This window comes from Struthio camelus, chromosome 5 (genome assembly GCF_040807025.1).
Source record: "Struthio camelus isolate bStrCam1 chromosome 5, bStrCam1.hap1, whole genome shotgun sequence".
Taxonomy (NCBI): domain Eukaryota; kingdom Metazoa; phylum Chordata; class Aves; order Struthioniformes; family Struthionidae; genus Struthio; species Struthio camelus.
In genome coordinates this window covers 67509516-67522952 of record NC_090946.1, presented here as the reverse complement: position 1 = coordinate 67522952, position 13437 = coordinate 67509516, and the positions used below count along the sequence as shown (strand labels likewise).

Genomic DNA, 13437 nt, shown 5'->3' with positions numbered 1-13437 from the left:
CTTGCATCAAACCTCTCCTGTTCCATGCTAGTCTGCAGATGACAGTCCTGACTTCTTTCCTTGACCGTTCATAATCCTTCCTTACTCTCAAAAGACCTTTTCTACCATATGTAGTGGAAAAGTTCTTCAGAATATATTCAAATAAAGAGTAGTATAAGTTTTGTTATGGGGGGGGGGAAAAAGGAAATATTGTAGACAACCAACATAAAATACAGTTTATTTCCAATCATTTGCCTAATTCACATGCAAACATTGTTTTTTATTAATAAAAGTAAACTACACTTAGGAACAGCTTGATAAACTTTACTTTAGCAGTATTGCTGTACAGCTGAGGCTGCACTGTTTAAGATAACTTCTTTTAACTTTGGGAAACCGGGTTACATAGGTTATGAAGACTTTAGAGTCTTTCCAACAAAGAAATGTTTATCTGGTCAGTGGCCTTTCTGCTGCACTCATTATCTACACAAAACACTTGTTTATCCCATGTTTGAAGACTATACTCTTTGAAGCATGCCAGTCAGGAGAAAATACTTGGAAATATAACAAATCTAAAAAGACAACTTGGTAACTAGCAAATAGTACAAGATTACAGTAAGTAATTCAACTCTCCTCCTCCTGTACTATTTCAAGCAAATATACTGAAGCCTTGAGCAATTCCCACATTTTAGCACTGATACAGAAACTGCAATACAAAAAGTACACAAGCAGGAGGGAAAGCCGCTTTGCAAGAGGTAGAAAAAGTTTTATAAAATCTTCAGGCACAATTCTCAGCAGTCTTTTAAAAGCCATCAGCAAGTTACAAAGTAATAACGACCATTATACATGTATTTGTACTAGTGTGTTTATTTTTACCCTTTGGAATAAAAGCATGTGTCATGCACTCTCACATTATTTATTTTCTATATTGGTTGAAGACTGTTTTTCTCCTACACTGTATGAGGTTACAGGCATTTTACAGGCTCTCAGGAAGTCTTATCACCAGGTGTTTATACAAAAAAACTGATGTACTATTAGTCAACACTTTTTCCAAAAGAAGCAAGAGAACTGCAAACACTGTTTGCATAGGATCATGTATCAAAGAATAAGAAAACATACACAGACAATCCATAAAAATAATATTAGATCTTTTGGTTTACTCGTGCTTCAATCAAGAAGATAATCCTTTTAGATGTGAACATTTTTTGCACCATTCCCACAAATGTATGCTTTACAGTGCAGTGGTTATACTCTATTTTTCACAACAATATCCATAAATCAGAATACCACGATTACTACATATTTACCATGAGCTAACAGACATTCACAGATAAATCTTAGTGTCAGTTCAAAAAGATGCCTTCTTTGAGAAAAAGTACATAAGGCTTCTCTGGTAACAAGTTCTTGTCAAAGATTTTCTTTATTCCTGTAACAGCATCTTTTTGCTTGTTTTACTTTTTGTCTTGGTCTTTTTCTGCATCCAGAAGTGCTGAACGGATTCCTAACTTCTTCAGCTCTTCTACTAGATCGCCATTCTGATGCATCTGGAGGAGTATATCACAGCCACCAACAAATTCACCATTGAGGTATACTTGTGGGATGGTAGGCCAGTTAGAGTAGTTTTTTATTCCTGCATAAGAGAAAAATGAAACTATTAAGTGTTTTTTCCCCCACTCTCACCAAGTAGACCCAAATTTTAAACTGAATACCTTCAGCCTTACAGAGCTACTGATATTTTCCTTTCTTTCACATTGAAGCAAGAATTTCTCTATAGTACAGGAACACTGTAAGAAAAACTACAGTAAAGTTATTTTTGGTTCTCACTCTAACTAAAAGCTGTGGATTGAAAGATATGGAGTCAGCTCCTACTCAGAGGAGTTGGAAAACAGGTAAATATGGTTTTCATTCAGTTAAAGAAATGGGAAGTTTTCATAAACATTGAGAAGCATTTACATTTCCCCAAAGGGACTTTTAACATATTTTATGTTTTCCCTTAATTCATACAGCAATACTTACTACTGCAAGCCCAATTGCAAGATATATCCACCCCTTTGGAAGCCTTGTGAACTTCAAACTCCTTTATCTTTCATTGCCAGACTTTACAGTCCATGGGAGGGGCACAAACGTTGAATTCTCTTTAAAGTACTCACTATATAAAACACAACTAAAGCCACAGCTACAAAGCACAGAATTAAGGTTGAAAACTATACTACATAGAACACAAACATAAGACCATCCAAAAATATTAACTGATCGGTTGGTATAAATTGAGTCCCAATTTGCACTTAAAAGACATGAGAAAAAAAAAAAAAACACAGATATACTGAAAAATCAGTATATCTAATTTGGCACTTAAAATAACCCTTCACACTGAAAGCTATTATTTTTGTAGCACGGAAAATGCAGTTAAATTCCACGTCTACATGCTGTTATATCTAGTCCATCAGCATTTGCTTAGATATCAAGTTTTCAATTCAATGTCTTAAATTTTCAATATTCAGATGAATAGAGCTCTTCCATCAAAGGCATGAAAGCCCATGAAGCAAACTTAAGCCTACAGAAAACACACACGCCTTTTCAGATCATCAGGATTAGTCCACAGACTCTCAGGAGCCCACGGACTCTGGAAGTCACCCCTCTTCACCCAATCAGCATAACCTTTAGCACAGGCTGTCAAAGTAGTGACAACAGATAGCAGACCTGTGTAGCACATAAGTATTTTTCTAAATGTCTATCATTCCTTTCAAACATCCTTCCCCACAGTTCCACCACCTTTCAGCTTGATAAGGGATACACCCTTTATACAAAAGGTAGATAGATGTTAAAGACAAACAAGATGATCTTTAACTCTTTTTGTAAAGGATAAAGCTCCGCAAGTATCAGCTACTAAGACATGGATACGCATAAACTACTACAGAAAGGGATGCTTATGAAAAACACCTAATGGCTGTCAGAGGTGATAATATACCAAGCTGAAACATCTTAATCCGATTTCTCCACTTGAAAAAACAGGACCTATCCAAAGCAGCTCAGTCATTTTTAACCTACAAAGACTACAGAAGTAAAAAACAAAATATCTGATGTAAAAATATAACCACATTAGCAAATTATCCTTACTTTACTGGAACTTAAGACATTTTCTTTTTAATTAATTTGTAAAAGTGCAGAAACATGCAAAGGGATTAACGTTTTACTAGATAAAAGAAAGCTAATACTTCCCATTAGTTAAACAGCAGTGTGTTAAAAGCATCTACTAAAATAGTAATCTAGAAAAGTTTTTGCTATGACAAAGCATTCTTAACTATGAAATGCAACAACAGCTAGATTTTGTTTTATGATTTTGTGCATGAACCTCTAATGCTTCAGAAGTCCAAAATAGCAAGTTTTACACATAAAGAAAGGCCAAAAGGAACGACGCAACCAGCTAACCTGATCTCCAGCCTAACAACCTGTTATTTTTTCCTTAGCGTTCCATTAAAACCTTCCTCACTTGTTTTGATAAGAGTTTGCAGAAATCAGAAGTTTTCATGTGAACTTTTAATTATAAGCACTTTTCTTACACATTCCTTGGCCTTGTAAGCACTCAAAACTATCCTAAAAACTTTGAGCCCATGATAGTTGCAACAAAGAATTCAGAGTCCCAACACCGAGGCATGCTCAAGGATAACCCTTCTAAAAAGCAGCCACTGTACACAGAAACAAAGCTTTGTTTTTGTTAAGATACTGTAATGCTAAACACACACTGTGAACCAAGGGCACTGCCTAATTATTCTACTGTTAATAAGTATTCCAGGATAATATTTGCATCAATTATTCTTTTACAGGAATATTTTCTTCAAGGACCAACTGCACATACATACAAGCACTGATAGGACTTTCAAGGATCTATTCAACTTCAGCTAAAAATATGAATACAATCAAGCTTAACTGATCTGCATTCTGTAGTTCACGTATCAGACAAGCTGCTTTACATATCTGCATGTTCAGGTTCAACCACATTACAAACTGAATAGCTGCTGATCCTGTTAACTGTCTCCTGGTTTCAGTGACCTGTTCTTTGAAACTATTTTAGTAAGGTTAGAACAAGTTAGCCTGGTCTACACTTTCCACACTCAGGATGCACTTTAGTGATGAACCCTTTGGCAGTGCAAGAAATTTCCTCCCCCTGCCCTGGAGGTTAACGCTTTCCAGCTGCACTTACACAGCTGCAAAGAGCTCATTCACACAACTGAGGCAGTGAAAAAACTGTAGGCTTCTGTTTTTTAAATATTGCTTGTTTGTTTTGTAAAACCACAATCCACAGATCTGATTTAAAGCTTGACAGCTGAACTGGCACATTTAAAGCCGATTGTGAAACCAGAGTCTATGCAAATGGCTACTGAAAAGGGTATCTAGAGCACTGCCACCCCAACTCCCCAGCTCCAGTGACAAATTCTCAGTCTGTCTTTTGCCAGCATTAGCACTCATGAATGCTGTGTCAGATTAAAGAATTATCAAACTATTCTCCTATGCAGAGCAGTAGTTTCTCTAATTGAAGAGGTGCATTAGATATCTTCATAGCTATATCTCCAGATCCAGGAACAGACTAGGAGGGCCTTCAATCACAGGTAAATCACCCTGGAAAATTTAGAGCTACAGCAGCCCAGCCTTCTCCTCTGACAGAGGCAGCCATCCACTGACAGAAGCATATACTGACTTTTCAGGGTGCAATAGGTAATACAGCTGAAGCAATATAACAGCCACTGGCCTTGAGAGCAATGACGCTATTCCCCAGGTCCTCATCTCAAGGCTCCATCTCTCATGCTGGCTCTAGCATTCACCGCACACTACAAAAAGCTAGTTCAACTCACGAGCCCAGAAACCCATTAATAAACTAAGTTGGCTCTCTGCGCAGTGGGGAAAGTGCCAAAGCTGCTGCAAGGAAGGGAACAGAACAGAATATACTCCTCTCAGCATCTAACAACGATCAGAAATGTGCAAGTGCATCCTCAGCTGCTGCATTCAGTGCGAAACAAAGTTATCCAAAATTATCCAAACAATCCAGAGTAAACCACTAATTTCAATTTCAAGCTCAGGTACCCAGGAGGGCACTAACTTCTCAGATCACCTAACACAAGTCAAAGATCATCTGGAAGAAACGTTTGCTATGCTCAAAAGGGAAATGTTCTTGTTTCATAGAAAAAAAATTATGCTCAAAAGGGAAATGTTCTTGTTTCATAGAAAAAAAAATACAAATCTATCCACGTGGTCCAATCCTCAGAGACAGTAACTGACCTAAGCATTGCCCATTCAAGTGTTCATGAAAGCCCTCTCTACCAAAAATGAAACGCTGAACACTTGATTTCAATGAATTGGGGAGCGGGCACAAAGGTCTTGTAATTTACCAATTTGTTCTAGTAAACCATAAGATTAATAAATGTAAATATGCATTAAAGCTTAGAAAACTACCACGATTTGTTCACTTGCCAAAGGCTGGTAAAGAGATTTATTTAAATAAATTAATAAATCCAACCTTCATTAATAAAGCATGTCACAAGCACAGCAAAATTCTACTATTTAAGTTTTTATACAATTATAGCTGTGAATCGAAAAGCATCTTAGGGGAGCAAGACTAGAGAATCAGCATTTCAGCTAACAGCTAATGAAAAACTAAGTCAGCTGAGATCAAAAACATATGGGAAGTCACTTGATACATGCCAGCACTACTTTTTTCTGCAGAACGGAGATTTAATACACATTTTAGCATATTCTCTGAAATACTAATGCTATGCACCTGCAAGACCAATTACTACATACTTTTTCTGTTTAAAACTTTCTCAAATAACCACATGCAACGTCAACGGTTGGCCAACTATGCATTTCCAACAGGGAAAGATAGCACAAAAGCATCGGGTGAGCAGAGAATCTGCATTCTACAAATCGGCAAAAATACCTCATATACGGTAGTTCCTACCACTTGAGTAGTAATAGTGAAGCTTCTAATAAATATTTCTTGCACAAGTAACTGGCATAAAGCAAGCATAATTTTGTACTTTTGTGAAAAGTAGTAGAGATCCTCGGCTGGCAGTGCCAGCAGAGAACACAACAGCACAAGCCTGAGCTTTTCCAAGCTACCCATCAAGTTTCACAATACTGTTGTATTTGCCAGGAAAATAAAAATTCTGATTAGAAAATGAAGTATTTTAGGAGTCTCTTAATACAATCTTGTATCTATTAATTAGGAAAAGCAGCATGGCATGAAAAGCCCGGTCTCCAAGAATTTCCCTATAAGCATAACTGTATTCTGTATGTAATTAAAACGCTCAGAGACGCAATAAGCATTACAGAAGTCAAACAGACACATCTAGGCAGGGCAATCTCTGAACTTCATCTCTGCAATATGCTTTGCATTCCACACACCCCCAAGCCCCTGGGATGTAAGCCTTCTTATGAAGCAGAAAACAAGAAAGAAAGCAAAAGAAACTGATATCTCTGAAGGAAAAAAATAAATAAATAAAAGGAATACCACATAATTATCAGCTTGGTGATCTAACGACCCAATTTTTCGAGCAATAAATAGCGCACGAGAAAGTGAGAAAACGTAACAAAAGTAAGTTTTGGGGGCAGAGTCATACATGCCGGACTCCCTGGGGGGCGTTGCGGGTATGGAAACGGACACTGCGCAAGGCAGGGTTTGCGTGGCCTGAGCACCCTGCGGGCAAAGGGCTGCTGATCCCCGTAACAAACGCGCCTCGCCACACCGTCGAGGGGAAGGGACACGCAGACGGGGGCACGGCGCGGGCCTCGGGGCGATTTTCAACTCCCCGCAGCCGCAGCCCCGCGCAGGCCGTGACTGAAGGTGACCCCTCGCGGCGCGACACCCGCCCCACGGGCCGCGGCCCGGCCCGGCGGCTGACCTTGGCGGAGGTCGGGGTCCTGCAGCACGTCGTGGGCGCGGTAGTCCTGCACGCCGTGCAGCCGCAGGATCTGCACCACGGCGTTGCTGAAGCCGCAGAGCGGCTGCGCCGGGCTGCCTTTCATGAACACCACCACCGGGTGCGCCCGCACCAGCCGCTCCACCGCCTCCCGCGACCCCGAGCCGCCGCCGCCATCGCCGCCGCCGTCCTCGGCCCCGCCAGCCGCCGCCTGGCTCAGCCGCCGCCGCCCGGCCCAGCCCCGCGCGGCGCCGCGCAGCCGCCAGGCCGCGCGCAGGGCCCCACTCATCCTGCCCCGCGGCCGCTGCTGCCCCCGCCGCGCTCCGCCGGCCCGCAGCCCCCGCCGCCGCCCGCCTATTGGTAGAGAGGAGAACAGGTCACGAGGAGCGTCTCTTCCGCATAGGAGTAGTTGCCTGCCAATCAACGCCACTAGCCAGTAGCACTAGGAGCCAGCCAGCCTGCTCCCACCCGTCAACGCTAAAGACACCCTGCTTTCCTATTTGTGGAGGAATCGAGTTGCCGCAGTTGCATTGGGTGGGGCATCTGCCACTCCGATCTAATTTGGCTAATCCCGCCTCCCCTTCCCCAGCCGCTGTTGGTCGCGCTGCCCCAGGGCCGTGTTTTGCCCGGGGAGCCGTAGGCGGGGTGAGCGCGCGGCTCTTTCCGCTTCCGGGTAACGGCCGCGCTCGTGGCGGTGCGGCCAGAGGCGCCTGCGGCCTCTCAGCCGCCTCACGGCCCGCGGCGGGGCCCGGCCCGGCCCGGCCTCCTTGCCCCTAGCCCGCTTGGGAGGATGCGGGCCTGCTGTGTCCCCGCTGCCGGACCGAGCTGGGTCGGGCCGGTCTGGGCCATGTGGCGCGGCAGGCCGTGGGCGGCGGTTCGTCGGTGCTGGGTGCCCGCCGGAGCCTCTGTGTGCGGGCAGGGCCTGGCGCTTCTCGGGCGGAGCGGAGCGGGCGCTGCGTTTGGGGTCTGTTTCGACGCATGGGGGTTGTGGCTAATAAAAACCAGCGCTCTCAGCGCTGAGGACGGGAGACTGGTTTCTTTCAGTCAGGTCTCTGGTAATGCAGACTGTGGTAGAGCTCCCTGGGGTTGGGGGAGGGGGGAGGTGATCGAGGCTCTAAAACAACGTTAAATGCTGACATGAAACGTGAGGAAAGTGTGGCTGCGGAAAGGGTGGGCGCTTGTGTATCTTTTGCCTGTGCAGAGTAAAGCCCTTTGGCGGTGAACTGTGTAGAAATACGTGTAAGCTGTAGTGGCAGAAGCGTGTCCTAAAAAGAGCAGCACTGTTGAATCAGTACTTCTTGGTTCTTTTGTCTAGGTAGGTGGAAGAAACATTGGAGGAACACATGCTAGAAGTGTCGGTCTTCTTGGTGCCTTTGTTTGTTTCTACTGACCATTTTGACTGCATTCAGTTGTTGGGCTTGATTTGTTTGGTTTTGGTGGGCATACTGAATATGGCAGTTGATATTATCAAGGAGCTGGCAGTTCTCTGCGTGCTTCACTTAAAATAAGTCCTAGCTGCTAGTACTAAAGTAACTGATACCTTTGTGCAGCTTGGTATGTTGCTGGATCAACTGGCTGAGACTGCAGCAAGATGGAGAGATGGGAGCAAAGGCTGGAATGTTTAACTGTATGTGCGAAAGGCTTGGCTGGTTTGCTGAAAGACCAGCAGAACCACACTGTATCAGTCAGGAAACTGCTGAAATTGGAATGTGTCCTGGAAATAGCCACGTATGCCACTAACTTTGTTAGCGCTCCTGGGCTGATTCTGAATTTTTGCCAAAGATTTGGAGCAGAGCATAGAAATCTTCTACAGCAGCTAGGTCCGTACTGAAAGTAGAGAGAAAGTGTTGAAGGGTGGGTTTTTTTGTTTGTTTGTTTTTTAAGTAAAGCACAAAATCAATGTTTTCCACAAATAACAAATCAAAGTATATTCCTGAGTACTAGTATGCATTGTGGCTCTGCCATTTAGACTTCTGGTATGTTAATGGCCATTTATATTACTTGACATGCTTTTTTTAAGGAAAAGAACTTTTTCCCCTGGTAACGCTAATGTGAAAGCTTTACTGAAGCTTTTCTTCAGTATTCAGAAGGCTGGGTTTTCTAGTTTTTCATTTTGTAGAATCAAACTGACAATTGAGTGACAACTCATTTTTCATTTTCTGCATAATTAAACAAAAAAAATGCTTTGAACCTTTGAAGAATACTCTAGACAGAAACTCTTGCTCAGAAAAAGTGAGATGTACTTTTCACACTGAATTTCTAAACTGACTTAACTTCAAGCATTGCTTCTGTGGTCTTTTATTGCAATTTAATTAGAACAAATTTCAAAGAAAATTGTGGCAAAACTACACTCCCTTCCCATGTGAATAGGTTATAAATGCTTGAAAACAAAAAAGTGTAGTATTTGAGAGTATCTGTACTTACACAGAAATACTTTTAATAAAAAATCAAGAGGTGAAGTTACAGTGTTGTTGATAAATATCGTGCATTTTGTGCATCAGTATGTTTTGCTGCCAGGTAGACTGTAAAGAGCTAAGCACAGTCATGCTGATCAAGACATAGAAAAGTTAGTGTTTTCTGCAGTTCATGTACGGTGACTAACATGGGGCAAGATCTTCAATATGTGTAAAATAAGTAGCATCCAGTTCCTACCAAATGATATTTTAGTAAATTCTGCAAGGAAAAAATAATTCTGGTTTTTGTTGAACTGGTATGATACCACAGGCAGAGGCTTAAGTGTTACCTGTAATAGACCGAGTGAGCTACTTTGTCAGTTTTGATCCAGCAAAAAGAATCTTGCCATTTTAAGATCCTAGGAAGTGAGGAGGGAATTAAATGGAAATTGAGTTAAAAGAGAAAGATTTTTCTTTTCTGAAAGACAGGTAAACATCTTCAACCTAGAAAATGTTGGGCTGCCAAGAGAACTTCATAGTATTTGCCTTCCCAAATTTCAGTCTAGCTATTTATGCAAGGAGATGCTTAGAGAAAATAAAAGAAATGAAATAAGGATATAAAATTGAAGTGTGTGGAAACCCTTGTGAGGATGTGCTCTTCCAAGAATAATGTAGCCACTATTATAGTTTCGTTCTCTGTAGTCCAAGAGGTGCCCTTGGTTGTTAGTACTCTGGGCATACCAGGCTTGCAGAGAGAGCAGCTGTGTGAGGAAGCCGAGGCATGCCTGTAAGAGTCGCAGCAGCAACATGTGCATTATTCCTCTGACAGTTATAATTCTGTTGCCACGGAGATAATGACTTATCCCATGTCATTATTGATCTATCAACAGTAAGAGCAATTTTGCAGTCTGATATTGTTTAGCAAATTGAGTAGCATCTGCTGAACACTTAAAACTGCTATACATGTTAGGTTTAGGAGAACATTTCCATTTACTGGGTTAACTACAAGTACCTGAATTTATAATAATTCACTGTAACCTTGTGAAACAAGTGGCCTGTGAGGTAATATTAAGGTTAATAGAATGCTTTTTAATAAAATATTTAGTATGATCAAGGTACAGAAATGCTTTTTGAATTATGAAATAACAATACTTATTGCTGGTAAGATTTGGAACAGTGACCCCATGTACACTGTTGTTATAGAGAAATAATTATTTCCTGTCTGGTCGAATCTTCCATCAGTCTAAGTGAAGCCTCTTGTATTTTCCAGGTAATGATTTAAATCTGCCATTCAGAAGAAATACTAATGGGACTCCTGACATTTTGCTGATCTTCCTGTTAGAAGAATTATTATCATCTCGTTCTGAAATCAGTGATAAAAGTACCAATATTCAAACTGCTGTGCTTAAATATTCAAGGTTAGAGTCTCAAGTTAGATTACTTCCAGTCATTTTGCTGCTGAACAGAATTACTAGTTGTGAATTGGCGATTTGAGGTTCTTATACAGTTCACAGGAGGAGTTAGACAGGAGAAGCAGCAGGAAAAAAATGGCTAAATTAGATGACGAAAAAGGTTGGAAAAAAGGTCTTATTTCATCTTGTCAGAACGGGACACCTTTCTGCCCAAGTCAGTTATCTCCATGTTGTCCTGACTTGTGATAGTGCCCTGAAGTCTCCTATGTACCGTAACCACGGAGCTCTGCTTAGACGCTTTTATTTCCTCTTGAAGCTTTTCAGGAAGATTGAGCTCCTGCTGTTCTGCATGCCTGGGGAATAATTTGGACATACTGTTAGGGCAATGTCTGGCAGCACTGACGTATCCTTTGTTTTGAGAGCATTGAGAGTTCTTGAAGTGTACGTAACAGTTTTGGATTGCACTGTTACAACTTGTGTGGATGCCTAAAATGTGAACGCTGAAAAAACAGCTGTGAAAAGTTCCTGACCATTTTGAAGATGTGATAGTTTGAAAAAGTTGTGTGTCAAGCAGCAGAAATGTAGAGTTTTGAGAGTTTTATTGGTAGAAACTTGAGTCCAATGGAAAACTACGGATTTAGATTTAGAATCTAAACAGTATCTACTTTGCAAGTTTATTTCTGTTCTAGGTGGGTAATGAATTCATGGACTTATAGCATATTCCCAAAAATAAAATAAACATAGGTTGAAAATAAAGCAGAGTTCATGTCATAATTGATAGAGGCAAAGAACATGTATGAAATCAGCTAGGTCAATTTAACTGATGGGCAGTTTACGTGATCTAAGCCACTTTTTTGACTTAGATGATGTAAGGAATGCCTTTGGCAGAAAGAAGTCATGCTCGTCATCAAAGGAAAAATGTTTGAACCCAACACTTAACAAATTGAATGGAACGTGATATTCAAACTTGAATGCAGACCTCTGAGCTAGACGTTCTTTAGACTTGAAGCTTGACGCTTAGTGACGCTGACCTCTATATATGCTTCTTAGTTATAACGCTTGGTGTCGTGAACCATGGCACTGTCCTGAAGCTGTGTGAGCAAGGACCGTGTAGTATGGTCTTTGAAATGGATGAGTAGATTAAATCTTTTGGATGATCAAGCTTCTCACAACTATTTGGCATAACCAAAGTCTTTTAGACTTATTTGCAGATGGCGGTGCTTGAGTCTTTCTGCATTGTAGATGAAGTATAGTTTTATATACCTCTAATTTATAAGTAGAGTAGAGCTGCAGAACATGACCTCTTGTAAGAGCACCTGCTGTATCTCTGGGCCTCTTTGCAGCTAGGAGTTGTGGATGCTAAGATCTTAAACGGGCACAAAAAAGATAGGGCAAATTTGAGAAAGTAAAATCTGTTGATCTGCTAAATGCAAAGATACCATTATTACGTTGAGCCTTGAGCCACAGACAGCTAGAGTTTGGGATTGTAACTGCGCGCGTGTCCTATTCCTTGTTTTCTGTGCATTCACTTTTGATTAGTGTTGGAGAGCAGGATCCTGGACTTTAAGCTTTTGGCCTTAGTTGGTTTCACAATTCTTACAAATTGTAATTTACTTGCAAACGCTGGAGGTGTTTGCTGGTTTTTCATGAATCCTAGGAAAACCCCAGGGCACTGTCTGCCTACAAGACAGATTCCTGTGCCCTAGTTAAGGTATACCAGCAAATTCTGGATATAGCTACAGTGACAGGAGCGCTTTTGCTGTCTTAGCTTGACATTAACAATGTTTAGTTGCTGTGAGGTGAGAAAAGCTGATTAGTGTGTACTTAATCTCCACGAGGGGGCTCTGATAGCTCAGATATGGCAGCTGAAGATCTGCAAGTTTAAGACTTCTATGTTCTACTGAAATGGCAGTCTGTAGTAAGTGAATGGTTGTTATTTGCTGTTCCTCTGAGAGAAGTTAAATCTATTCTTGTTCAGCACTTCTGAATACCCTTCTCTGCCATGTAAAGCTTAAAGAGTAAGAATTTATAGCAAGATATTTTTATCTCATTTTGAGACATGCATCGCATCATCTCTTACAAAAACTTGCTTGAGCAGCAGGGCTGTATGATAATCTCTCTGACAGAGGAGAGACTGCCAAGCATGTGGTATCACACATTAGTTTTTACTTGAAGAAATCTCATATACAATTGAATCTCCTGAGTTTTGCACACATCCACCTATCTGTGAAGTGAATGGAATTGTTGTGGAGAACCTTAATCATGATCTTTGTTTTTTATCATAACATTTCTAAACTTTGTGCTATAGTATTTGAATAAAGATTTGAGTTTTTTCATCTCACACCATTCAGTCTTTCAGTTCTTTCCAAGAATGTATGTACACATTTTAACATACTTAAGTTTTCATAACTTTCTTTTCAAAAGGAGTTATAGTCTAACCTATGCTATAAGCCTAAATCACATGAGTTGCTATTTCTTAATCTTTGCTTGACAAATCTGTATTAATCCCGGGCAGCCTGGGAGCTTTTCTTTAAAACAGGATTTTTTTTTGTTGTTTTCAGGATAGAATTATATTGGATATAAATAAGCTGTTATTTCTGTTAAAATGTTGAGGGTAAGTCTCAGTTATATACCACATGCTTGTGGTAGTGCAGAGGTGACATTTTAAAGCACAGATGAGGTGGGGCTTAAAAGAGAACTGAACTAAAATTAATCATTTGCAATTGGTGATGCTCATATTTC

At 41.0% G+C, this 13437-nt stretch overlaps 1 protein-coding gene, 2 long non-coding RNA genes and 1 other non-coding gene across 4 annotated transcripts; 2 read left to right on the top strand and 2 right to left on the bottom strand.

The window, feature by feature from the left end:
- Positions 1 to 201: 201 nt before the first annotated feature.
- GLRX5 (glutaredoxin 5) lies at positions 202 to 7181 on the bottom strand. Its single transcript, XM_068946975.1, has 2 exons — positions 6873 to 7181; positions 202 to 1606 (listed from the first exon to the last, which is right to left on the bottom strand). The coding sequence occupies exons 1-2, from the start codon at positions 7177 to 7179 to the stop codon at positions 1428 to 1430; spliced, it is 486 nt and encodes a 161-aa protein (XP_068803076.1). The 5' UTR covers positions 7180 to 7181; the 3' UTR covers positions 202 to 1427.
- Positions 1682 to 2120, bottom strand: LOC138067517 (uncharacterized). Its single transcript, XR_011141636.1, has 2 exons — positions 1993 to 2120; positions 1682 to 1772 (listed from the first exon to the last, which is right to left on the bottom strand). It is a non-coding gene; the product is annotated as an uncharacterized lncRNA (long non-coding RNA).
- A 356-nt stretch (positions 7182 to 7537) lies between the features above and the next one.
- Positions 7538 to 13036, top strand: LOC104153751 (uncharacterized). Its single transcript, XR_696328.2, has 2 exons — positions 7538 to 7854; positions 10554 to 13036. It is a non-coding gene; the product is annotated as an uncharacterized lncRNA (long non-coding RNA).
- LOC138067570 (small Cajal body-specific RNA 13) lies at positions 9977 to 10248 on the top strand. The gene has a single exon (XR_011141753.1). It is a non-coding gene; the product is annotated as a small Cajal body-specific RNA 13 (non-coding RNA).
- Positions 13037 to 13437: the final 401 nt, after the last annotated feature.